Below are 27782 nucleotides of genomic sequence, written 5' to 3'. Positions count from 1 at the left end.
ATACAGGAAAGGCAGACCTCTCCACCCACTCAGTGGCACCCACTCTGTGGCACAATCCAGAAACAAGATTCCTCCCTTTTTTTCCCTTACCCTGTCTACCTACTATTAAGTCCTATTTTGTCTCCCTCCAAAACGTCACCATTCAGATGGATATTTTTACTCTATATTTCTCCTCTAAAATTAGTCTTCATTAATTACAGTTTACTTTCTGCAGTCAATTCTTTCAGTTCAGTTCAGTCGCTCAGTCGTGTCTGACTCTGTGACCCCATGAACCACAGCACACCAAGCCTCCTTGTCCATCACTAACTCCCAGAATTCGCTCAGACTCACATCCATCGAGTCAGTGATGCCATCCAGCCATCTCATCCTGGGTCTTCCCCTTCTCCTCCTGCCCCCAATCCCTCCCAGCATCAGAGTCTTTTCCAGTGAGTCAACTCTTCGCATGAGGTGGCCAAAGTACTGGAGTTTCAGCTTTAGCATCATTCCTTCCAAAGTAATTCCAGGATTGATCTCCTTCAGAATGGACTGGTGGGATCTCCTTGCAGTCCAAGGGACTCTCAAGAGTCTTCTCCAACACCACAGTTCAAACGCATCAATTCTTTGGCACTCAGCCTTCTTCACAGTCCAACTCTCACATCCATATATGACTACTGGAAAAAACATAGCCTTGACTAGACGGACCTTAGTCTGCAAAGTAATGTCTCTGCTTTTGAATATACTATCTAGGTTGGTCATAACTTTTCTTCCAAGGAGTAAGCGTCTTTTCATTTCATGGCTGCAGTCACCATCTGCAGTGATTTTGGAGCCAAAAAAAAAAAAAAAGTGTGACACTGTTTCTACTGTTTCCCCATCCATTTCCCATGAAGTGATGGGACCAGATGCCATGATCTTCATTTTCCGAATGTTGAGCTTTAAGCCAACTTTTTCACTCTCCTCTTTCACTTTCATCAAGAGGCTTTTTAGCTCCTCTTCACTTTCTGCCATAACGGTGGTGTCATCTGCATATCTGAGGTTACTGATATTTCTCCCGGCAATCTTGATTCCAGCTTGTGTTTCTTCCAGTCCAGCGTTTCTCATTATGTACTCTGCATAGAAGTTAAATAATCAGGGTGACAATATACAGCCTTGACGTACTCCTTTTCCTATTTGGAACCAGTCTGTTGTTCCATGTCCAGTTCTAACTGTTGCTTCCTGGCCTGCATACAGATTTCTCAAGAGGCAGGTCAGGTGGTCTGGTATTCCCATCTCTTTCAGAATTTTCTACAGTTTATTGTGATCCACACAGTCAAAGGCTTTGACATAGTCAATAAAGCAGAAATAGATGTGTTTCTGGAACTCTCTTGCTTTTTCCATGATCCAGAGGATGTTGGCAATTTGATCTCTGGCTCCTCTGCCTTTTCTAAAACCAGCTTGAACATCAGGGAGTTCACGGTTCACGTATTGCTGAAGTCTGGCTTGGAGAATTTTGAGCATTACTTTACTAGCATGTGAGATGAGTGCAATTGTGCAGTAGTTTGAGCATTCTTTGGCATTGCCTTTCTTTGGAATTGGAATGAAAACTGACCGTTTCCGGTCCTGTGGCCACTGCTGAGTTTTCCAAATTTGCTGGCATATTGAGTGAAGCACTTTCACAGCATCGTCTTTCAGGATTTGAAACAGCTCAACTGGAATTCCATCACCTCCACTAGCTTTGTTTGTAGTGATGCTTTCTAAGACCCACTTGACTTCATATTCCAAGATGTCTGGCTCTAGATTAGTGATCACATCATCATGATTATCTGGGCCGTGAAGATCTGTTTTGTACAGTTCTTCTGTGTATTCTTGCCACCTCTTCATATCTTCTGCTTCTGTTATGTCCAGACCATTTCTGTCCTTTATCGAGCCCATCTTTGCATGAAATGTTCCCTTGGTATCTCTAATTTTCTTGAAGAGATCTCTAGTCTTTCCCATTCTATTGTTTTCCTCTATTTCTTTGCATTGATCACTGAAGAAGGCTTTCTTATCTCTTCTTGCTATTCTTTGGAACTCTGCATTCAGATGCCTATATCTTTCCTTTTCTCCTTTGCTTTTCGCCTCTCTTCTTTTCACAGCTATTTTAAGCCCTCCCCAGACAGCCATTTGGCTTTTTTGCATTTCTTTTCCATGGGGGTGGTGTTGATCCCTGTCTCCTGTACAATGTCACGAACCTCATTCCATAGTTCATCAGGCACTCTGTCTATCAGATCTAGACCCTTAAATCTATTTCTCACTTCCACTGTATAATCACAAGGGATTTGATTTAGGTCTTTGATTTAGGTCATATCTGAATGGTCTAGCGGTTTTCCCTACTTTCTTTTAAGTCTGAATTTGGCAATAAGGAGTTCATGATCTGAGCCACAGTCAGTTCCCGGTCTTGTTTTTGTTGACTGTATAGAGCTTCTCCATCTTTGGGTGCAAAGAATATAGTCAATCTGATTTCGGTGTTGACCTTCTTGTGATGTCCATGTGTAGCATCTTCTCTTGTGTTGTTGGCAGAGGGGCATGAGGTGGCCAAAATACTGGAGTTTCAGCTTTAGCATCATTCCTTAGGTGGGTATTTATTGATTTATCTTTCACTCTTGCATCCTACTTTCTATTTTTTTAATTCCCTTCTTCCTGAAGGACCTCTTCATCCTTTCTTTCCCTGGGGGTTTTTCTTTGTATTATGCATAAAGTAATATTCTACACACAATTGCCCTGAACCTCATAACACTTAACAGACTGAATTTCTCTTTACTAAGTCAGTGCAGTCTTCTTTGATTCTCTGCTGAAATTCAATGTCATTAATTATTCATTGGTACTTCTAAGTGTGGTACTGGAGAAAACTCCTGAGAGTCCCTTGGATAACAAGATCAAGCCAGTCAATTCTAAACAAAAAATAGTGACAGCAGCCAATTGAACATTTAAAAAATAGATATTTCTTTACTTGTTTGGTTATGCCAGGGCCTTAGTTGTGGCACGCAGGATTTTTAGCTGAGGCATGTGAACGTAGTTGCAGTGTGTGGGATCTAGTTCCCTGACTAGAGATTGAACCCAGAACCCCTATTTTGGGAGCAAGGAGCCTTAGCCACTTAACCACCAGGGAAGTCCCTCAACACTGTTAAGTACACATGTGCAACTCTAAATATCTTACCTGATTTGAGAAAAATATTTGCAAGTTATTTGATAGAGGTGAGACCAAACTTATCCAATTGTGCTTGTTCCAGAATCACTTTAGCCACTGAGATTTTTTTTTTACAATCTTAAAAACTGAGGAAACTCAACAGATGTTTTTCAAAATTTAATCTATGAGAAATTGAAACACATTTTTAAAAGCATTTTTCATTTAAAAGTAACTCCATTACATGATTAAATAAATAACATTTTGGAACTTCTCTTGAAGTCCAGAGATCAGGACTCTATGCTCCCTCAGTTGGGGAACTAAGATCTGCATGCTGAGTGGTACAGCCAAAAGAAAAAAAAAGTTACAAAAAATAATTATCTAAACAAATTTGAGAAAAGCATTGTTTTACATTTTTGCAAATCTAACTTTATAGCATACAACTGAATTCTCTAGTTTACTTGTACCTTCTGTTGCTCAGATATATTGTCTTGACATCAACAAAATCCAATCTCAAATATAGTTTTTTATATAGTGTTCACAGCCTTTTCAGATAATCATGCATCATTCTTGATACTGTATCAAAAGTTGACAAGCAACTGTTTCATAAAGACTTAGTGGCAATGAATTTAGCTTTATTTCTCAGCTGGTAAGAAGCTGATACCATAAAGAAATTTTCACACAGTTTTATTAAAATCCACTGGTCTACCTGGCATTTTGAATGGATCTCTTTCTCTTTTTGCATTGGTCATCAGAAATATTGGTCCACTAAGCTATATAGATGTTCCAAATACTGGCACTTTGGTGTATAGTATCAAAAATACTTATGTTCATTAATATTCTCATTGAATTGAGTATGCGTCCAGGTAGTGGGATGCTATCAAATGCACAGTCTTAGATTTAAAAAATTCCCCAAATCCCAATTTTTCTTTGAAAGCTTAAATTTTATCACTGACAACAAATACTTTTATTCACGTTGAATTATCAGGATGATGTAGTTTGAGACAAACATGTCAGATGACTTCAAGTAAAAATGATGTTCCATGGGACTACTTCTCAATGACCATAACATCACCATTGCTTTTGTTATCTCTCTTGCTTTACATCATTCTGGAATGTATATAGTTCATATGTGCTTGCTATTTCATCACCTGGGACATTTAAAAGATGTATATTCAGGGGTTGAGACTTAATAACTTGCATTACTTTATCAAAGACATTCTTAAGGGAGACTTTTTTTGGAGAGATCCCAGCTGTAAAGAACACAATGACCAACATGAGGACCACTATTAGTCTGGAACTATTGCATTGCCTCAACTGATGCCATTTTACAACTTTGCTTTTCTAATGGAAACTTCTATTGACATTTAAACTCAGGATGAGCACAGTGACTTTTCCTATGGAAGCATGCTGCTTAATATTTTGATAAGCCTCATCTTCTGAACTCTTCAGAAAGTATTGTTAAAACTTGTGAAAAATGAGTTACCACCTCACAGATGTTTATTAAAGTGCATATTTCTGCAGTGCTAAGAATACTGACACTAGCAAAACTGAAACTATACATCAATTAAGTAACTCCCCATTTCTCCCTTGTTTTTCAGTTGCTCTGTTATTTCTGACTCTGCAGCCCCATGGACTGCAGCACACCAGGCTTCCCTGTCCTTCACCATCTCCTGGAGCTTGCTCAAACTCATGTCTACTCAATCAGTGATACCATCAAACCACCAGGTCCTCCGTCATCCCCCCTTCCCTCCTGTCTTCAATCTTTCCCAGCATCAGGGTCTTTTCTAATGACTCAGGTCTTGGCATCAGATGGCCAAGATGCAGCTTCAGCTTCAGCATCAGTACTTTCAATGAATATTCCATTTCTCCCTACTCCCAGAAAAAAATTTAAAATATATTTTTAAAATCTTGTAACATTAAGGTTTCATGAAAACAAATTTTTTACTTCTAGTTGTCAAACAGAGTAAAGCCCAGAAACATTTGAAGAATTTTATTTTGCCTTCCTTGAAATTTCCTAAACCTAGAAAAATTTTTGCTCCTCTTCTGAATAAACCTGAAAACATTTAACATTTCTTTTAAAAACACCTTTCTAAAATGTGCTGCTGTGAGGATAGGCAACAAAATTAAAATCAAACCATTTCCAACCTAGTTTTTAAAAAATAAATGTTTATTTCAAGTATGAAAAGTAATGTTTAAACATTATTCCAAAAACTGTATTCAGTTTAACAAGTATAAAACAAGACTTCCGACAAAAAGTTAACAATTCAGTATAAAATACTAAAGAATATACTTCGACATTCACAGTGAGCATTTCTGAAAAAATAAGTTTTGCTAGAAAGTTTTAAAAACAAAAATACAGTCCCAGAGGAAATAAACTAGTCCTTAAATAAGGAACAAATCTCCCTTAGGATGGATAGTTAGCATTTCAAAACAAGATTTGTATAAAAATTTCTTTTAAGATAATGGTACACTTGGTTCAATAATGTCAGAATTCAATAGCTTATGGTTTCCTTGACAAATACCACCTATTTCTTATGTCTGCTACCCACAAAATAAGGTTCTTAAGCCAATTTAATTAATTTCAATGATATGTATAACTTAAGGGGTAACCAGACTCAGAAATTTTATCATGGCAATCTTGAGTATTTCCAGAAAAATATTTAACAGAATTTTTCTGGTGGTAATTACAGAACCACCAGAAGAATTAAAGTCTCAAAATTATTCTAAAGGACTGCTATCAAGACTTCTGCTTCTCTTCTCCATATACAGCTTTTTGTAGGTTTGAAACATTGCTTTTGAATCTTTTACTGGGTTTTGTAGTATCTCAAATCCATCTGCACTGCAGTTTCTCTTGGAGAGCCTTGAATTAGCCAAAACATTATCATCTAAGGAAACAAAAATTTTACTTTGTTACTCTTAATGTTAGTGACCAGTACAATCAATATAGAGAGGGAAAACATGCATTCTTATCTGCAATAAAGAGTGAAGTGTAACAAACAATGGCTCTTTACCTATAGAATTATAAAGTATATGAACAGGACATCTTGCCTCTCCTTTAGGCGCCATTTACTACCCCATCCCCATCTTCACTGACCAGAGCTATTCTCCTTTACCTATACCCCTACCCAGTAAAATCTATTGTCATTTGCATACTATTAAGAATGTGACTTTCCTAACAGCCATCTAAACTAGCAATATAAAATGAACCAAGGTAAGCCAGTTCCAAAGAGAGCATAGGAGTACAGTTTGCATATTCTGGCCTTACTATGCATCAGGTATTCTAAGAAATATCTGTATTTCTGTTTCTTTCAATTACAGTGCTATGATTAGTCTCACTATCCTTTTTGTGATGGGCCTAGCCAGCTATTATTCCTTTTTCTGTGCATTTTAAAATGTACCTCTTTATCTGAGAAGCTATTACAATTCTGAGTCCCTATACTTTGCCTTCCTGCTCTAGCCATTCCTTTCTGGATTAAAAGTCCTATTTTACTTCTTTCAGCCTGGATGGGTCAAGTACTCTGTCCTCTTAATTATTATTCTTCATTTTTTGGTAACAGAGTAATGTTTCAAGTTCTTCTCTGACCACATTAGTTTTCTGTCCTGAATGCTGATCCTTGAGGTGGGCTCTAAGTGGTTTTCCACTGGATTCTGTCATCTCCTCTACCTCAGCCTGACAGTTTCACCACTTGCTCCATTTACATGCCAACCTTTGCCACCAAATTTACTGTCACTTATCTAAAATGTATTTTTTATAGCCATCTTTAAGAACTGACAACCTTTGCTTTAAGCTTGTTCTAGTTCTCTAGCCTCATCTTGGTATGCTTTTTCATGATTTCCTTAAGTCTCATTAGACTTTTGACAGAGCTCCAAACTTGTTTCTTAGCCTTCCTCTCACCCTGCTGCGTGCAACTCTTCTCTGGGTCCTGGTTTGTGTCTTTTTCATCATGAACCTGAGCACTGATGTCCCACCTTCACTGTTTATTGCTCATCCTGTCTGCAGTTATCTTCTTGTCTGTCATTTTGCTCATGACGTTTCCTGAGCCTCTCTGGTCACTCTGCGAATGTGTCTGTCTTCTGAGTATTTTCGGACTCAGGTTCCAGTTATGCCTCTCATCTCTGAGGCAATGAGGCAAGCTGTGTCCCCTCCCACTTCCAAAGACCTTTCTTGCCCCACTTGCCACACCCATTTACATCTTTCTCATGTCTGTGTTCCAACTTTAGGAGTGTGTTTTCTACTTTCTCACTAATTTTTTGCACTTTCCATTGTCTTCCTATTCTAATTAAGACTTCATTCCTTTTTCTTTCGATTCGATTCAGCTGAATTTTTTTCCTGTACACATCTTCAATGTAGAAGACTCAAATTATACATGCCTGTTTATATATATTTGTTTTTTAACTCTTCTGTGGGCTTCGCTGATGGCTCGGCAGTAAAGAATCCACCCGCCAATGCAGGAGACATGAGTTCGATCCCTGGGTCTGGAAGATTCCCTGAAGAAAATGGCAACCCACTCCAGTATCCCTGCCTGGGAAATTCCATGGACAGAGGAGCCTAGTAGCCTATCATCCATGAGGTTGCAAAAGAGTTGGACACACCTTAGCAACTAACAACAATAATAAACCTTTGTCACACTTCCTCTCTTGCTTCTCTTTATTGCTGCTATGTAACTTTAATCAAATGATCTAACCTCTCACTGATAAATACGAATCTTTGTCTACTTGGTTTTGAAAATTAAATTAATTTGCAAATAAATCTAACTGAGGGTAGGCTAATAGGCCTGTGGGCCAAGCCCAGCCTATACAACTTTTAGTAAACTTTAATTGGAACATAGCCCATATTCATTTGTTATTTTAGTCATTTTTTCATGTTATCATTAACGTTAGAGTCTAGTATTTAGGAAACATGATTCGCAAAACCTAATATTTATTGGGCATGGTTTACACAGGAAAAGTATGCCAACCCCTTGCCTAAGTCAAGGGGAGAATTTTCTTCTTAAAAGGAAACAGATCACTACTTTTATGTCCAAAGCATGACAGAAAACATAGGAGAATGTCTTCCCACTACTCAAACACTGAATCATTTTTTAAAAGAAATATGGATAAAAACCAAGCTTCACGATAGTTTCAGAACTATAATCCAGCTTAGATATGAGTGTCAGATAAGTAAAATAAAAACTTCAAATAGATAGTTTTACCTATTTCTTGGTTGGCTTCCGGCATCCTTTTCTCCTCAGTCACACATTTTAACCAGTCTTCTTTTGTACTTTTTATTCCTGAAACTATTTAAATATTCATTTTCAGATCTCTAGACTTTGCTACTCATCTCTTCTAGTACTATAATGAAGGAAAACCATGTAAGCCTAAAACAGATTTTAGAAGGCATTAGGTATACTCACACATTAACTCTAAAAAGGGCCTGGAAAAATGCTTTCTCCGTATGAGGTGACTGAATCTCACAATTAAAAAGTTTATCTTCATAATGTAATTATGTTTCTCTCACCTGGACTGAACACCAACACATGTCAATGTACTTAAAGGCATGACACAGAACATATCTCTGACACTGCTGTACCTACACCCAATGTTTCTGTTACAATCAGGTTCTCAGATTCTAATAATCTAGTTTTAAGAACCAAGTGTAATCAACACAAATTTATACTCTATATACTCACATATCCATACACCTTCTAAGAAAAAGTAAGTTATTCATTGTAACGTTATACACCCCAACACTGTCTGAACAGTGCAAGAGAAACTAAGATTTCCATTCAAATCCTTTAGTTTTCCAATCTGGGTTTCCTCAACACAATGTTTTGCATATACTAACCACTACCCTTAAATATTTCCTTATTGAGTCCCCTATTTTCTCCTTCCATCTTGCACTGTGTTAAGAATTCTATCCTTCAGCTAATGAACAGTCATGATTGCCATTCTGGGGTATATGAGAAGGTACCACTTTAACCTTAGTGATATAATAGTCATCAACTGACTCAAAGATGGCAAGAAGTCAAACTACTTTTGTATATACAAAAAGACTTCATTAACAATTGCAGCTATTACTATTTAGACCAAAACTTCAAAATCACTGGGGGTCTGAAACTGTAAGCCCAAAGAACTGAACAAAAAGCAAGACTTAAAATAATGTATACTTGATACTTTTATAACTGCTCAAAGCATGTTCTTCACTCCTTAGTGAAAAGGGAGATCTTTTGTATTTGGAAAACCTTGCAAACTTTATAAACCTTGTCATTAATGTGCATGTAATATAATTTACAAGTGGGGCAAAACTTTTAAAACAAATATTGACCAATGAACTATCAACATACTGAGAAAACCTCAGTAAACGCAAAATAATTTTAAGTGTTTCCTAGCTACCCAAGGGAGGTGCTCTGCCACTTGCTGACCTACAATGCTTTACACTTTTGCAGACACCAGCAAAAAAAAGTCATACTGGACCTTGCACAGGGGCTTGCTCCTTCCTAGGTGTGTGCGGCAGATCCTTCTGGTCTTCAACAGTGTTTGTACTTTTAAACACTCCATCTGGACATAATTTAAACTCCAGCATGCTTAGTTTTTCTGTGGTATCTTTCACAGGTAATAGGTTCTTAGATTTACTTTCTGGTCTTTTTTCTTTAAGCTTCCTGGGTGAATTGTCTAATTTTGTGAGACAAATGCGCTCACGTTCAGTGCATTTAAATGCAACTCTGTTCAGATACAGCTTCCTTTGATCCTTTGTTTGGGAAGACATTTGGCTTAATTCACCCTCATTATTTATATTATTTAAATTTTTGTCTAGCTTGGTTCTATCAATCCACATTTTATCAGACTGCTTTCCACCAACTGTTCCTTTAATATTCCTTGAAATATATGTTTTAGACTCTTTGGAATGATGGGTTTTGATGCTTTTACCATGGCCTGTACTGATATTTAATGATTCCTTGCAGGTCTGTACACTGCCATTGGGTCTCTCATTTGATTTCCCACAACTTTCCACTTGCACAGAAAGTTTACTGGGCCTCATATGCTGAGAATCACTATTTTTCAGATAGTTTTTCTTCAATGCTTCCTTATGCTTCTGCCTTGATAAATACTCCTTTGGTGATAGAACTCTATTCATTTTAGATGAGCTATCTTTAAAGCCCGAGGATTTAACATTTGATACTGTCTTTTCTTTAATCCAAGCTCTTTCATTTGGGGTTGAAAAATTACAGAATTTAAATGCACCACCTCCTACATTTTTATTCTGCTCTTGTTTATCATGTTTCTTCCTCTTTATCTCTGAATCAAGTATGATCCCTTCATCTAATTTCCTTTCTTCCAAAGATTGTTTAGAGCCTCCCGATTTCAATTTTCTCTTTTCTGGTGATACTGCCTGTACCAAAGAACCATTCTTCATATTCAAATCTTTAGTTTTGCTTGTCAAAAAACTCATCTTTGGTTTTAGTGGCCCTAAGTTTTGTGCCATGAACTTCCTCTGCGGGCTCTCTTGGGAAAATTTTGTAATTTTATTAGCAGAAGGAAAAGTTGCCTCATGAAATTGCAGATTTCGCTTTCTTTTGTGACTCTGCAAAGAATCCAGTTTTTTATCACCTTTAGATAAAAGTTGACTGGATAATTCTTGCTCTGTCCTTAGTGAACTGTTACTTTCTGTTTTGGATTTGTCTTTTATATTGCTGCTTTGCTTTGTTTCAGGAAAATGTTTTTTCTCAACTGGACAAGTCAGAGGAATCTTTGGAGGATTATTTGGAGGACTGTTAAATGCAACAGGAACATCTCTGTCAGAGGTTCTCTCTCCTTGTTTATAACTCTTGGCCTCTGAAGAACATGGATTTGTCTGTTTTTTTTCTTCTGAAGTTGACTTCTTAATGGAATTACACTGGCATTGAGGTACTCCTTCATAAACCATAGAGAGCCATCCCAAAGCACAGCAACGGATATCATCTTTTTCCGAATCCAATGGTACAGAAGCACAATGTTCTTCCACTCCGCGTGCCTGTGGGTCACACTGGTTCTCTTCCTTTGTTACAGGGTTTTCTTTCTGAGGTTCTGTCAATTTGTCAACCTCATTGGGTTGATCGTCCTGTTCAGGAAACAATTCTTTCATCTGATCTGTGTTTAATATTGTAATTTGTATCTGGTCTGTTGAACCTTTGGAGTCACAATCAGTTTTACCACAAGTTTGAGCTTCTGAGATTTGGTCTGCCATCTGCTGTACCACAGAACTTTCATGCATGTTCACAGGTTCGATACCATAGGGAAACTCTTTTAAAAGTTCTGACAGCTGATCATGTAGGTATAAGACAGATGTCTTATCATGGAGACTTTCATCTGTTGTAGGATCCTGTTCAGTATAACTGCAGGACAAATCAGCTTCCTGAGGGTAACTATCCTGCTGAATAGCAGCTGATGAACATGTATCATTTCCCATGTTTTCATTTTCAGTGATATGCTCCAAACTGCTTTCCTTTAGAATTCCACTCTTTGCTTCAACACATTTCAAAGGCGACAGTGCTGGAGGTTGCAGTGATTCTGACTGGTCTGTTATTTTATTTGAAACATCTGTGCACTGCACAAATTCATCTTTTTTAAAGACAAAGTCTTTATTTTCAGTGAAATGTTCATTTTGTTGTCTACTATTCATCATTTGGTGATTGGGTAGAGGTTTCTGTGACTCAACTTTTTGCAAAGGGAGCAAGTTGAATATCTCTGCTATTTGGGAATCATAAGAGGTATCACCTTCAACAAGAGAACAAATACTGCCAATCTGTAATACATCACTGCACACACTACTACTGTTCTCTGATATATATGAGGCTTGCTGATCACTCACAGGACATTGGATATCTGGTTCTGATTCACTGTGCTTTCCTTGATTGGTATTAGGTATGCTTTCTGAATTAGTATTAGTTGACTGACTTTGCTTGTCCTCAATTAGTGGGAAAATCGTGATGCCTGTAGTACTTGTTACTGGTTCATTAACATTAATCTTCAAAGCAGCAGTATTTTCTGTCAATTTATTTTGTAAGCTACAAACACTGCCTTCTTTAATAACTGGATATGCTGTTTCAGGTAAAGCTTCAGATGTATCTTTGACAGACAATGTATTGACATCTGAAAGAATTAAGGGTGATACTACAGCAATCCCTTTTGTAGTAGTTGTTCCTGAAGACTCATAATTTTGTGCTACCACTGATGAAATAGTTTCTTGTGAAGTGTTTACTATCTTATTCTGAGAATTTCCCACAGGTGAAAATGGACTACTCTCACAGATGGGTGCAGGCTTTGAAACTGCAATGGCTGTTGTGTTTGTTTTTGACTCATTATCCTGTTTTTCTTTGGTAGGTTCTGAAGGTTGCTTTTTCCACAAAGACAGACATGTTGCTAGCAATTCCATGGAAAAGGGAGAGCCACTGTTAGACACCCCATTAAACGATTTATACTCAAAGCGAGAAGTGTCTGCAATTTTGGCATTTATATTACAAGTCCTTGGAGGATTTACATTTTCCATGGTTTTCAGTTGGTTACCAGTGTTTTCAGTATTTGGATTCATTTCAAAATTATGCAGTTTAGAATCTTGAATACATTCACTACTATCTTTTAATAATTTCTTCTGAGTTTTACCTCCAGAAGTAAGTAGACTGAGAATTAGCCTATTTTTATTTGGATATTTTGAAATATATTCCTCAGATGATGTAGAATGAGGAAGAAAAGTTATTTCAGAATTTGTTGGCACATTTTGTGCAATGCTGACAAAATTTCCTGATGAAAGCTGGGTGTTATTTAATGGTGCCTGAGTTACCTCAGCAGTTGATGTCTTTAAAGGATTCACAGCTTCCGAATCATGGACTTGTTCTGGTATTGGCAACTTTTCTGAACAGGCAGAATTTAGTAAAACAGAACTGACTTGGTTAAAATTTCTGTCCTGAAGGTTGGAACTCAACACACTATGCAGTCTATTAGTTTCTTCTGCAGATTCCATTACTGTTGGTGGTTTATCCTCCACAGTCTCTGGACTGACTAGGGTTAGCTGTGGTCCAGACTGGATTTTGGCAGTTTGTTTCAAAGACAATCCAGAATTTTGAGCTGATTCACTATAAGAGGTATTAGGTGTTTTAATACAACCTGCTGCCATCAAGAGATTTTTATTAATTTTAATTTTCCTTGCAAGATCTGAAAACTTCTTTTTTATTTCTACTAATGTTTTAATATCCCTCACTAACTTTTCTTTTGTGACACTTGTATCCAGTACTTGATTTGAAGTTAGATTTTGAGAATCCACTCTTCTCTCCTGATTATTCTGAGCAAGAGCCTGAGCACCAGTCACAGATGATCTAACAGGTTCATTAAAAGAATGATTGACACTGGTATTTACTTTCAAGTTACAGGAACTTTCCATCATACTGAAATTTCCATTCAGGTTTTGCCACTGCTGTTGAAAGTCTCTACAAAAGTCTTTCCTCATTTCAGGTAAGTGCATTTCTTGACTCTGAGGAACTTCCATAGAGGATTGTTTAACAACACGTGGAGTACTCTGCAAAGACTGGCTTGCATATCTACAGTCATAAGGAGGAGGAGGTCTTTTGTCAGTTTGAGTAACTGTATATTGATATGATGGTACAGCTGCAATCTGCTTTGACTTAAATGTCAGTGTAGGATTTGGAGATTGACTATTTTTAACTTGGAATGATACAGATGACATAGGGTTTTGTTTCTGAAGAGTAGGCTCCTGTGAAAAGCTTCGTGATGAATAATTGTATTGCTTTGGAAGTGGTCTGTAATCCTGGTAAGTCAGTCCACTGGATGCTCGCTGAGGTGCCCAATCAACCTGTTGCTCTGACAAAGGTAGGTTTAGTCTTGGGTTTCCTTGGTAAGTTATAGGAACTCTTCCAGAATTAGAAGGGATCACATGTACCTGCATAGAATAAGTATCTGATGTTAGAAACTGATTCTGTAGTGCATGCACACTGGGTATATTCGTTCCAAAACCAGTTTGATGAGATATAGTTGCCCCTGTATGAGAAAGCGTAGAACTCCCCATTGGTGAGTTCAACCACACATCCTGTGTAACTCCTGAAGAAATCTGCAAATCGTGACTTAGTTGTTTGGGTCCTTTAACATTTGCATATGTTATTCTTTCTACTGAAGTTTGTGAAGTCACAATGGTTCCACTATGCAAATCAGAAATAGGGATTTGTGGAGGAGTCTTCTGATTCCTGATGTTGAGCAGTGGCTGTGAAACTGGATGTGAATTACTGAGAAACAGGCATGGTTCCTGGTTACTTCCAGTATGGAAAGAACTTTGAGATGTTGTGCTAAGTCCTTGCTCCACAAAAGATGCTTGTTTTTTAGGATACTGTGGTGGGAAGGAGAGATTCTCTGGTTTTGCATTCCAATTCATTGTCAAGTTGATGCAGTATCAGTGTGTTAAAAGCCAACTGTTTTGAATGCCAGGAATCTGTAGAAAATAAACATTCTTTATTAAAAAGCTGTTTGGCATGGTCAGAATTTTTAAGATAATTTTCTCAGCTTACCTTTATTACTAATGCTGACCATGTCAAACAAAATTCCTTAAACCTCACACTAGACAAAGCTTCATCTTCAATTCACGTAAGAGAAAGAGCAAAGGAAGATGTAACAATAAATATGGAAAATCTCAATAAAATTTTTGGCGGTGTTGCATAGGAACCTAGAATGTCAGGTCCATGAATCAAGGCAAATTGGAAGTGGTCTAACAAGAGATGGCAAGAGTGAACGTCGACGTTCTAGGAATCACTGAACTACAATGGACTGGAATGGGTGAATTTAACTCAGATGACCATTATATCTACTACTGCAGGCAGGAATCCCTCAGAAGAAATGGAGTAGCCATCATGGTCAACAAGAGAGTCCGAAATGCAGTACTTGGATGCAATCTAAAAAACGACAGAATGATCTCTTTTTGTTTCCAAGGCAAACCATTCAATATCACAGTTATCCAAGTCTATGCCCCAACCAATAACGCTCAAGAAGCTGGAGTTGAACGATTCTATGAAGACGTAGAAGACCTTTTAGAACTAACACCCAAAAAAAGATGTCCTTTTCATTATAGGGGACTGGAATGCAAAAGTAGGAAGTCAAGAAATACACCTGGAGTAACAAGCAAATTTGGCCTCAGAACGCGGAATGAAGCAGGGCAAAGACTAATAGAGTTTTGTCAAGAAAATGCACTGGTCATAGCAAACACCCTCTTCCAACAACACAAGAGAAGACTCTACACATGGACATCACCAGATGGTCAACACCAAAATCAGATTGATTATATTCTTTGCAGCCAAAGATGGAGAAGCTCTATACAGTAAACAAAAACAAGACCAGGAGCTGACTGTGGCTCAGATCATGAACTCCTTATTACCATATTCGGACTCAAATTGAAGAAAGAAGGGAAAACCGCTAGACCATTCAGGTATGACCTAAATCAAATCCCTTATGATTATACAGTGGAAGTGAGAAATAGATTTAAGGGCCTAGATCTGATAGACAGAGTGCCTGATGAACTATGGAATGAGGTTCATGACACTGTACAGGAGACAGGGATCAAGACCATCCCCATGGAAAAGAAATGCAAAAAAGCAAAATGGCTGTCTGGGGAGGCCTTAAAATAGCTGTGAAAAGAGAAGAGGCAAAAAGCAAAGGAGAAAAGGAAAGATATAAGCATCTGAATGCACAGTTCCAAAGAAGAGCAAGAAGAGGTAAGAAAGCCTTCTACGGCGATCAATGCAAACAAATAGAGGAAAAGAACAGATTGGGAAAGACTAGAGATCTCCTCAAGAAAATTAGAGATACTAAGGGAACATTTCATGCAAAGATGGGCTCAATAAAGGACAGAAATGGTATGGACCTAGCAGAAGCAGAAGATATTAAGAAGAGGTGGCAATAATACTATTCAAAAGGTGGCAAGAAGAACTATACAAAAAAGATCTTCACGACCCAGATAATCATGATGGTGTGATCACTCACCTAGAGCCAGACATCCTAGAATGTGAAGTCAAGTGGGACTCAGAAAGCATCACTACGAACAAAGCTAGTGGAGGTGATGGAATTCCAGTTGAGCTACTTCAAACCCTGAAAGATGATGCTGTGAAAGTACTGCACTCAATATGCCAGCATATTTGGAAAACTCAGCAGAGGCCCCAGGACTGGAAAAGGTCAGTTTTCATTCCAATCCCAAAGAAAGGCAATGCCAGAGAACGCTCAAACTACTGTACAATTGCATTCATCTCACATGCTAGTAAAGTAACACTCAAAATTCTCCAAGCCAGGCTTCAGCAATACATGAACCGTGAACTTCCAGATGTTCAAGCTGGTTTTAGAAAAGGCAGAGAGGAACCAGAGATCAAATTGCCAACATCTGCTGGATCATGGAAAAAGCAAGAGAGTTCCAGAAACACATCTATTTCTACTTTATTGACTATGCCAAAGCCTTTGACTGTGTGGATCACAAGAAACTGTGGAAAATTCTGAGAGAAATGGGAATACCAGACCACCTGACCTGCCTCTTGAGAAATCTGTGTGCAGGTCAGGAAGCAGCAGTTAGAACTAGACATGGAACAACAGACTGGTTCCAAATAGGAAAAGGAGTATGTCAAGGCTGTATATTGTCACCCTGATTGTTTAACTTATATGCAGAGTACATCATGAGAAACGCTGGACTGGAAGAAACACAAGCTGGAATCAAGTTTGCTGGGAGAAATATCAATAACCTCAGATATGCAGATGACACTACCCTTATGGCAGAAAGCGAAGAGGAACTAAAAAGCCTCTTGATGAAAGTGAAAGAAGAGAGTGAAAAAGTTGGCTTAAAACTCAACATTCAGAAAACGAAGATCATGGCATCCGGTCCCATCACTTCATGGGAAATAGATGGGGAAACAGTGGCAGACTTTATTTTTGGGCACTCCAAAATCACTGCAGATGGTGACCGCAGCCATGAAATTAAAGAACGCTTACTCTTTGGAAGAAAAGTTTTGACCAACCTAGATAGCATATTCAAAAGCAGAGACATTACTTTGCCGACTAAGGTCCGCCTAGTCAAGGCTATGGTTTTTCCAGTGGTCATGTATGGATGTGAGAGTTGGACTGTGAAGAAGGCTGAGCACCGAAGAATTGATGCTTCTGAACTGTGGTGTTGGAGAAGACTCTTGAGAGTCCCTTGGACTGCAAGGAGATCCAACCAGTCCATTCTGAAGGAGATCAGCCCTGGGATTTCTTTGGAAGGACTGATGCTAAAGCTGAAATTCCCGTATTTTGGCCACCTCTTGCGAAGAGTTGACTCATTGGAAAAGACTCTGATGCTGGGAGGGGTTAGGGGCAGGAGGAGAAGGGGACAGCAGAGGATGAGATGGCTGGATGGCATCATGGACTCGATAGACGTGAGTCTGAATGAACTCCGGGAGTTGGTGATGGACAGGGAGGCCTGGCGTGCTGGGATTCATGGGCTCGCAAAGAGTCAGACACGACTGAGCGACTGAGCTGAACTGAACACAAACTCATTCTACTCAATATAATTAGCAATTTTTTTGCTACACTTAAGAGACAATTACTTTCTGCATTTATTTATTTTAACCAGCTCTTTATTCTAAGATACCCATAATCACTGTAAAAAAATTAAAAACAATCAAGCATATACTGTATAGTCTTTACTACTATTGTTCATCTCCAGTGTCTAACTCCCTAGGGCTATCTACTACTGTTAACTTTTCTTTCAGAAAATTTCTATACATAAAAATCACCAAAGCATAAAATCTCATTCTTTTAAAACAGAATCCTACCAAACATGCTACTTACAGTTTGCCTGATTTTCATCCGTATAACTAGGACATCTTATCATTCCACTACACATATACCTATTCACTGTCTGCATAAACATTCCACTCTATGAGTGTATCAATATTTAACCATTTCTCTATTGATGAATATTTGGTTTTCTTAGGTTTTTGTACTTATAAACTATCCTACACTAAAGCATGTATTTATGCTTTTATATTTGTGCTAAATGTTCCTGGAAATTTCTACAAGTGAATTCAAAAGACATTAAAATTGTTTTCATAATCAGTGACAAACTGCCTTTCAAACAGATTGAAATAAATTATACTCTCACCAACACTTACATGAAGTGAAGTCACTCAGTCGTGTCCGACTCTTTGCGACCTCATGGGACTATAGCCCACCAGGATCCATGGGATTTTCCAGGCAAGAATACTGGAATGGTGTTGCCATTTCCTTCTCCAGAACACTTACATGGACATATCTAAAAAATGGACAAATCTGTAACCATAATGGGCTTCCCTGATGGCTCAGCTGGTTAAAAAAACAACCGTCTGCCAATATAGGAGACACAAGAGACATTAATTCAATCCTTAGGTCAGGAAGAGCCCCTGGAGAAGGAAATGGCAACCTACTCCAGTGTTCTTGCTTGGAAAATTCCATTGACAGAGGAGCCTGGTGAGCTACATACAGTCCATGAGATCACAAAGTCAGACATGAATGAGTGCATGTGTGCATGTGTGTACACACACACACAACCGTATTAAATGACAGGGTAAACAAATTTGACTCAAACATATTAACAGTATGTCAAACAACTGCAGAATACACATTCTTTCCAAGAACACAAGGAATTTTTACCAATATTGACCATATTGCTAGGCCATAAACAGATCTCATTTTTGAAGGATATTTCAGATTAATTCACAGTGGAATTAATCTAGAAATTGTAGAAGGAACTAGGAAATTGCCAGTAGTTCAGAAATAAACAATGCAGTGGGCTCTGGTGTCTCTTCCTCTAAATATCCAATAGGATATCAGTCCTACTGAAGAAGATTCCATCCTTGTCAGGGACGTTTAACTTTAAGGGATCCAGTATGTTGCATTTTCTTTCTTTGTGTGCCATTTCTCAAGGACTCTCTGTTCCTTATCAGTTCCTGGAATACAGGAATGAGTGGAGCTGCACACAGTTCTCATGACTGAGATCACAGGAAAGAGCACCTGCTTAGATTCCCTTCAGTGACTCTCTTCAGCAACCATGTAATTAACAGACTATCCATTTTGTTGCAACTGGTGTAATTACATTCTTTTTAACCGCTGAATAATCATTTTACTGAAGATATATAAGCATGCATTTCTGCTAATAAAATACCCTTGTTCCACTAGAGACTTGGGTCCCCCACGTCCTTCTTTCTGTCTCTGGATAGCTCTTCAGAGCGTGGAAGCCTACTGAGCTCACTTGCTTGCCCGGGCTTTCAAGACCTCCTTGAGAGGACGCTGTGGGCATAACTACGAACAAAGCTAGTGGAGGTGTTGGAATTCCAGTTGAGCTGTTTCAAATCCTGAAAGATGATGCTGTGAAAGTACTGCACTCAATATGCCAGCCAACTTGGAAAACTCAGCAGTGGCCCCAGGACTGGAAAAGGTCAGTTTTCATTCCAATTCCAAAGAAAGGCAATGCAAAAGAATGCTCAAACTAATGCTCAATTGCACTCATCTCACATGCTAGTAAAGTAATGCTCAAAATTCTCCAAGACAGGCTTCAGCAATATGTGAACCGTAAAATTCCTGATGTTCAAGCTGGTTTTAGAAAAGGCAGAGGAACCAGAGATCAAATTGCCAACATCCGCTGGATCATGGAAAAAGCAAGAGAGTTCCAGAAAAACATCTATTTCTGCTTTATTGACTATGTCAAAGCCTTTGACTGTGTGGATCACAAGAAACTGTGGAAAATTCTGAGAGAGATGGGAATACCAGACCACCTGACCTGCCTCTTGAGAAATCTGTATGCAGGTGAGGAAGCAACAGTTAGAACTGGACATGGAACAACAGATTGGTTCCAAATAGGAAAAGGAGTATGTCAAGGTATATTGTCACCCTGATTATTTAACTTATGTGCAGAGTTCATCATGAGAAACGCTGGACTGGAAGAAACACAAGCTGGAATCAAGATTGCTGGGAGAAATATCAATAACCTCAGATATGCAGATGTCACCACCGTTATGGCAGAAAGTGAAGAGGAGCTAAAAAGCCTCTTGATGAAAGTGAGAGAGTGAAAAGGTTGGCTTAAAGCTCAACATTCAGAAAACGAAGATCATGGCATCCGGTCCCATCACTTCATGGCAAATAGATGGGGAAACAGTGGAAACAGTGCAAGACTTTATTTTTTTGGACTCCAAAATCGCTGCAAATGGTGACTGCAGCCATGAAATTAAGATGCTTACTCCTTGGAAGAAAAGTTATGACCAACCTAGAAAGCATATTCAAAAGCAGAGACATTACTTTGCCAACAAAGGTCCATCTAGTCAAGGCTATGGTTTTTTCAGTAGTCATGTATGGATGTGAGAGTTGGACTGTGAAGAAGGCTGAGCGCTGAAGAACTGATGCTTTTGAATTGTGGTGTTGGACAAGACTCTTGAGAGTCCCTTGGACTGCAAGGAGATCCAACCAGTCCATTCTGAAGGAGATCAGCCCTGGGATTTCTTTGGAAGGAATGATGCTAAAGCTGAAATTCCAGTACTTTGGCCACCTCATGCGAAGAGTTGACTCATTGGAAAAGTCTTTGATGTTGGGAGGGATTGGGGGCAGGAGGAGAAGGGGACGGCAGAGGATGAGATGGCTGGATGGCATCACTGACTCGATGGACGTGAATCTGAGTGAACTCCGGGAGTTGGTGATGGACAGGGAGGCCTGCGTGCTACAATTCATGGGGTCGCAAAGAGTCAGACACGACTGAGTGACTGAACTGAACATGCACACACAGGAAAAGACCATGTAAGGAGACATAAACAGATAGCTGTCTGCAAGCCAAGAAGAGAGACCTCAGAAGAAACTAGAAACTTTTATCTTAGACGTCCAGACTCTAGAACTGTAAGAAATTTATTGTTTAAGCTCAGCTGGTGAAAAAAAATGACCAAACGTTGGTCATTTTGTCAGAGCAGTCCTGGCAGACTAATAAAAGAGCCTATAGTAGTGTACCATTCGTCGCTCAGTCGTGTCCAACTCTTTGCAACCCCACAGACTGTGGCTCACTAGGCTCCTCTGTCCATGGGATTCTCCAGGCAAGAAATAGTGGAGCGGATTGCCAATCCCTTCTCCAAAAGAGCCTACAGGTAGGAAGAAAAATGCTCTTTATAAGTAGTTTGGGGTTGTCGGATTTCCTCCCCAACTCCACCTCTCGTGCTGGCACAGAAAAACTCAACATTGAACTAATTAAATTAGAAGGAGTTATGGGAATTTCCTGGGAGTCCAAAGGTTAAGACTCTGCACTTCCACTGTAGGCGTGCAAGCTCCATCCCGCGTCTGGGAACCAAGATCCCACGTGCTGCTTGGTGTGCCACCCACCCTCCACATAAAGGAAGGAGTTCAAAGTTTTCTGATCTTTTTCCTGACTATAGTTTCTACTTCTGGATATAATATATTCTTAGATATTTCAAAATATATTTTAATGGAGATTACCAGAGTCAGGATTTCAATGGTGTATCATTTAACTTTTTCTTGGAAAAAAACTTTTGCCCCCAAATCTCCATACCCTCTGATCACCCCCAACTTGTGACAGCCATGGCACTTACCTAACAAATTCCAACAAAGGCTGAACTTTAAAAACCTCTCTGCACAGGAGTAGCCAAAGTTATCTGGGGGGGGGGGGGGGGGGCGGGAATCACACAAGCCAATGGATTGAGTTTATACAAACATCAACAGGTATACAACAATTCTATTTTATTTTGCTGAAACTTTAAAGTAATTTTATTTTTCCCACTATTGTCTCCTCACTGCTCCCAGAGACACCAACCCATAAACCTGATCCCCCTACTCAGGGGCTTATATTTCAGAGGGAAAAAAAAAAATAGCACCATCTGCCACCATACTATCACCAAATCTATATCACAGCTTTGTAAATGTAATCTGTATTTACAGTATCAAATCTCTGTATTTAAAATCCTACCTCTGGGAATTCCCTGTGTTCCAGATGTTACGAAAACACTTTCACTGTTTGGGGCCTGGGTTTGATACCTGGTCAGGGAACTAAGATCCCACATAGCTACCTTGAGCTATGGCATTAAAATAATATAAAATCACAAATACAACAAATCAGATTTTAGGATGGTTACTTAACACCCTTAAAGATAGAAACAAAAATGATTTTAAAGATAATTTTCTTTATTGTTTTTGGCTATGGTACGTCTTTCTTGCTGCAAGGGCTCTTCTCTATTTGTGGTGAGGGGCTACTCTCTAGTTGCAGTGCTTGTGTTTCTCATTGTGGTGGCTTCTCTTGTGCAGCATGGGCTCCAGGGCTGCAAGCTTAAGCAGCTGCAGTGCATGGGCTAGGCAGTTGCTGCTCCTGCGCTTCAGAGCACAGGCTCAAAAGCTGTGATGCACATAGGCTAGTCAGAGGACTTCTAGAATTTGTGAAAGATGTTTTCCATGGCCCGAATGGAAACTTTCTCATGTGTTCCTCTGTAGCATGTGGGTTCTTCCCAGACCAGGGACTGAATCCACATCTCCTGCATTGGCAGGTGGATTCTTTAACACTGAGTCACCAGGGAAGTCCCCAAAATGACTTTCAAAAGTAATTTGTGCTTTTATAAAATAACTTTTTAAATATCCATTGAAAAAATTATTAAACCAGCTAAAATGATACATTAGAAAATATTCACTTAATGCAAAAGTAAATAGTGAGAAACAAAAACACATGAGACAGAAAATAAAACGTATAAACAGCAGATATAAATCCAACTATATTAACAATTGCACTAAAAGTGAGTGGATTAAACAATTCAAATGACAGAATGTCAGATTATTTTAAAAGGGCTAGCCAACTATATATTTCAATAGGTATACCTTCGATTCAAAGATAAAAGTGATTCAAAACAAAAGGCTAAAAAAAGATATGCCAACAGCCACAAGAAAGGCAAAATAACTATATACATTATCAGAAAAAAGCTAAGACTAAAACAAAAAATTTTTCTCTACATAAAGAGGGACATTTTATAACCATGAAATGGTCAATCCACCAATATATAACAACTATATATAAGCACTTCAGAGAGCATTAAAAAGTAAGTAAAACAGACAAGTCAAAAACAGGGAATTCACCAAAAGTCAAAGACTTCAATTCCCCACTTTTGATAATGAACAGAATTGCCAGGGAAAAAAAAACACACAAGGAAATAGGAGTTTTGAACATACTATACACACCCACCTTTCTAGTTTATAGTGGAGATTTTTTAAAAATTAAAAAACTATAGTACCTTAGGTTGTAGTACACAGCTGTCCATTGGATGCTTTGTAGTTTTAAGGTTGTCTGCTCTCTGGCCGTTACTATAGATTGGATTCAACAGTTCAGGTACTTTTGTCAAGTGGTAAAAGGGTCAGCAAGCAGTCTAGTGATGGGTGCACCTGCCAGCAGGCCACCTAGCTCTAGATGTTTATACTCTGTTGTAGGGAATGCTCCTAGCTGTGACTAGCTATAGGTAAATTAGCAAGCCCTAAATAATGATCCTTGATATAGCTGGCACAAAGTTTGGCTCTACTAACCCACCCATCTGAATGTCGGTTTTACAGTTTGGAGAACAAGCACTATTAATCTGTTGATGCTGATAAGGTGAGGTGGCCCTCACCAGGAGGGGAGGCAAGCAGTGCGGGTGTGTTGATATTGATAAAGTGCTAGGGTCTACACTGGCGGGGGTTGGTTCACAGTCGTAATTCATATACTCCTCTATTTCAAAGAGAATCCATGGAAATGTTCTGTGTGTCATCACACAAAAAGAAAATCTTTCAAATTTCTTAATTAAAAAAAAAATTTAGCTTTGACAATCCCTACATTTAAATCTTACATATTATTAATATTACTTGGTGTGAGAAAAAGTGGGAGGAAAGCAAGTCACTAAAATCCATGGCCAAGTAAGTAGTGAACAGCAAGCTGTAAACTGCAAAATTAAAATCAATTTGTGAAGCAGGAAAAAGAAGGGAAGTCAATGGCTGCAGTAGACTAAATGTAACAAAGCCTGTGGATTTTCACATAAAATTTTCATGAAGACCTCACTAACATTAAGACTTGTGAATTTTTTAAAAATATTCTATATCCATACAATGCAAAGAACATGGTTTAACTGGAAAGCCTCCTTTATTTTAAAATCAGCCTTATCACAGAAAATTACAAACCAAAAAATAACCTAAAAATCATACCTTTAAAGAATAATCATATTAACACCTATCTTATGTACAAGCACGTACAACTGCCAACAGAAAGAACTCTACTGAAATGGACCTCTTATGGTTTCCCATGGCTAGGCCTACTTTAGGTTATACAAAATAGTAGAAACAGAATATGAGAGGACAAATTAGACCACATGAATAATCATTTTATATGCAAAGGTAACCATTAATTTATCAAAGAAACTGTAACATTATCACAGTGAAAGATAAAGCTATTAAAATCAAGAGATGGGTTTTGAAAAGGCCGTTTCAGGGTAACCTACAAGATGCATATATAAGGGCTTCCCCGGGGTTCACTTGTTAAGACTCCATGATTCCATGGCAGAGGTCACAGGCTGGATCTCTGGTCAGGGAACTAGGATCCCACATGCAGTGCTGTGTGGCCAAGAAATATTTTTAAAAGGATACGTATCTATAGGAGTTGTCTAGCAAGCTTTGATAAATGTTTGTCAAATGAATAAATAATAACTGCTGAAGACCAAGTTAAAGAAGTCCCTATTTAAAGTTATAGACGGGAAAGTCTCCACCCCTCCCTTCACATCTGTGTCAACCATAAACATTGCATGATTTCATCTGTCAGCATTCCAGTACCTCAAAAATATAGTATTTCTTAAAAAAATATGATACTCTTCTCATACCTCAAAAACACTTGTATCTGTTCTGGTATTTTAAATTGGACCTTTTCCTTATGGCTTTCATTCTGCTTCTGTTTCTTTGGAGAGTCCCCTGATGTGGTTAAATTGAGGAAAACTAGTATTTTTCATTTAAAAACTGATCTGCAATGGAAAAAGGTATAGATACTTTTAAAAAACTCAACGAAACCACAAATACCAGCAAATATAAAACCCACTTCCTAGGAATTCTAAAGCATCAAGATTTACTCAAGCTATTTCAGGTCTGGCTTTTTGTATCCCTGTCCTTGAATTAGGCTTTCAAGAATAGACTATTCTAGATTTTACATTTTATAATACAACTCTATAAATAGTAAGAGCTAATAACCTTTGAAATTTATGTTATGAACTGTACTGAATGCTTTGAATGCACTGTCACATTTAATGGTTACAACAAATGCATGAAGCCAAGCAGTCCCAAGCAGAAGGGCCAGGGCTGGCAGGGCTGGAAGTCCCACTGTCCCAGCTTTTAGGCTGGCTTTCTACACTGCTGCAGAAGGAAAGCAGATTAAGACTGAATGGATTCTTATGAAGTGTTTTTTCTAATGCAAATAGCAAAACCAACATCAGTGTCCTTAGGCCCATAAGGCAATACAGAGGTGGATGAGAAAACAGACTGCTGAGAATTCTAAACTGCAGTCATTTCATAGCCTGCAGCTATACCCCAAAGGGAAGGAGGCCATCAAGTCTTTGGTGCAACTGAATCGAGGGAGGCAGAGAGAATCACCTTGTGCCATTTTTCAGGAAGCTGCTTATCAATGTTTGTACCAGGAGGACCTGTGGGGTGTCCGGTCAAAGTATCAGTGGCCTGAGATTAAACAAAGCTTTCCTGTGAGGCCCTACAAAAGAAAGGTCACCAGAGCACCAAGGTGAAGCTGTTCACGTCCATCCCTGCTCTCCAGTCTTTCAGGTATCCAGCTCCAAACGGGATTCAGAAGCACAGGTCAACTCAATCAGATGCCCTCTTCAGTCACTCAGTGGTGTCTGACTCTTTGCGACCCCATGGACTGCAGCACGCCAGGCTTCCCTGTCCTTCACCATCTCCTAGAGTTTGCTCAAACTCCTGTCCACTGAGTCGGTGATACCCTCCAACCATCTCATCCTCTGTTGTCCCCTTGTCCTCTCTGCTTTCAATCTTTCGCAACATCAGGGTCTCTTCTAATGAGTCAGCTCTTCCCATCAGTTGGCCAAAGTACTGGAGCTTCAGCTTTGGTATCAGTCCTTCCAGTGAATATTCAGGGTTATTTCCTTAGGATTTCCTTTAGGTTTGATCTCCTTACAGTCCAAGGGACTCTCAAGAATATTCGCCAACACCACAGTTCAAAAGCAAATTCTCTGGCACTCAACCTCTTATTTAAGTATATTTCCACTTAGTTAACACTGAGTATGGGTGACTAGACAGTAAGCCCCAGCAAGATGATGATCAGGCCATAACCAGGCTCCCAATATGTCCCAGAGGCCACTAAGGTTCACCATTCAGCTCCCATAAAGTTATGATGAAATGCCTCTAAAGGGACAACTGATATAACCTTTTACTGTTAGTTATTCCTGTCATTACAGGCACATTATAGTGATTGCTTTAGTAGTCCCAGGTTGACAGGATTCTAAGAACTGCCATGGAGGCATTTTGTTGTCATGGGGTTAAGATCCAGATTTTATAAAACCAGAGGTTGACATTAATGACGCAAAGAGACCCCCAAGTACCAGAAGAGACATACAGGACATAATCTACCTTATCTTCAGCAGGGTCAAGTAAAGGATGACAGATCCAGCAAACAGTTAAATTCAAGCCAAAACTACATTCTAGAAAATTTATACAAGAGAGTTCTGCTTCCCCTTAATCAGAAAACCATCAGAAATCATGACTAATAGGATGATGTTTTCAGGCCTTTGCCCAAGGACACAGCTCCAAGGACATCCACTCCCTGAATAAGCAGCTGCTGAGTTTCCAAGTGTCCTTATAATTAAGATTTTCATTTGACCTGCAGCTATGTTGAAGACAGTGGTGACAGTCTAAGGTAAATCAATGACTTCTATGCACCCCCAACCCCCTGATAAGTACTGTCTTCCTTCTCCAGCAAGCACGGGGGAGCCATTCAAATTCTGCTAGATGAGAAAGAATGTGATATAAAGTCAACAATCCCATGCACCTGAGCCACAGCACTTTGTCAAATAACATGACTGTATAGAAGGAAAGAGTAAAATCTGATAGAATTTGTGGCAGTGACTCTTTAGGGACCTAATGAAGCAGTGACCCACTGGAGATCAATTTGCATCATCCTATAAAATACTGAGGTAGAAATCATTAGGGAGTTAGTATAGGAACTCTGAGACCTCAGCCTGTTTCAATCATCCCACTCCATTAACCTAAAACTATATCCTTTGTCTCGAATTCCTGGTTCTTAGAGGAATGTGTCCTTGGTCTGATAAATTATCAGCTCTTAGATCCAGGAAAGGATAGTAATTGACTTCTGTTCCATATGCCTGAGGGAAAAACAACTGGTGATCATTAATCTTTAGCCCCTACATCTGGTCCACTGTAAAATGGTGGGGGGTCATGAGAAAAGGTCAAGGGATGATGACTTAATGTATAAGAAAACTAAGGATACTAAAAACAGAAAAGGTGGAAAAAACAAACAGTAAAACTATACAGACCAATTTATTACGAATATAGATGGAAAAATCTTCAACAAAATGCTAGCAAAACAAAGATAACAGCATATAAAAATAATTATATGCCATAATGAAGTGGG

General features: G+C 38.8%; 1 protein-coding gene across 8 annotated transcripts in view; it reads right to left on the bottom strand.

The window, feature by feature from the left end:
• Nucleotides 1-5267: 5267 nt before the first annotated feature.
• Nucleotides 5268-27782, bottom strand: part of LOC120858536 (retroelement silencing factor 1-like) — a 28823-nt gene continuing 6308 nt past the window's right edge. For 2 of the 8 annotated variants that reach the window (XM_040234657.1, XM_040234660.1), the window contains exons 3-6: nt 21712-21774; nt 9575-14573; nt 8314-8397; nt 5276-6006 (exon numbers count right to left, since the gene is read on the bottom strand). In XM_040234657.1, the coding sequence (XP_040090591.1) occupies nt 5840-6006; nt 8314-8397; nt 9575-14516 (5193 nt within the window). In that variant the 5' untranslated portion in view covers nt 14517-14573; nt 21712-21774 and the 3' untranslated portion in view covers nt 5276-5839. Of the gene's footprint in view, nt 6007-8313; nt 8479-9574; nt 14574-21711; nt 21775-24996; nt 25135-27782 lie in introns of all 8 variants that reach the window. The other 6 variants (XM_040234655.1, XR_005719887.1, XM_040234656.1 and 3 more) reach the window with 6 other exon arrangements.

Source organism: Oryx dammah, unplaced genomic scaffold, assembly GCF_014754425.2.
Source record: "Oryx dammah isolate SB20612 unplaced genomic scaffold, SCBI_Odam_1.1 HiC_scaffold_29, whole genome shotgun sequence".
NCBI lineage: Eukaryota > Metazoa > Chordata > Mammalia > Artiodactyla > Bovidae > Oryx > Oryx dammah.
Note: the sequence above shows the minus strand (reverse complement) of the source record. Positions and strands in the feature narration are given on the sequence as shown.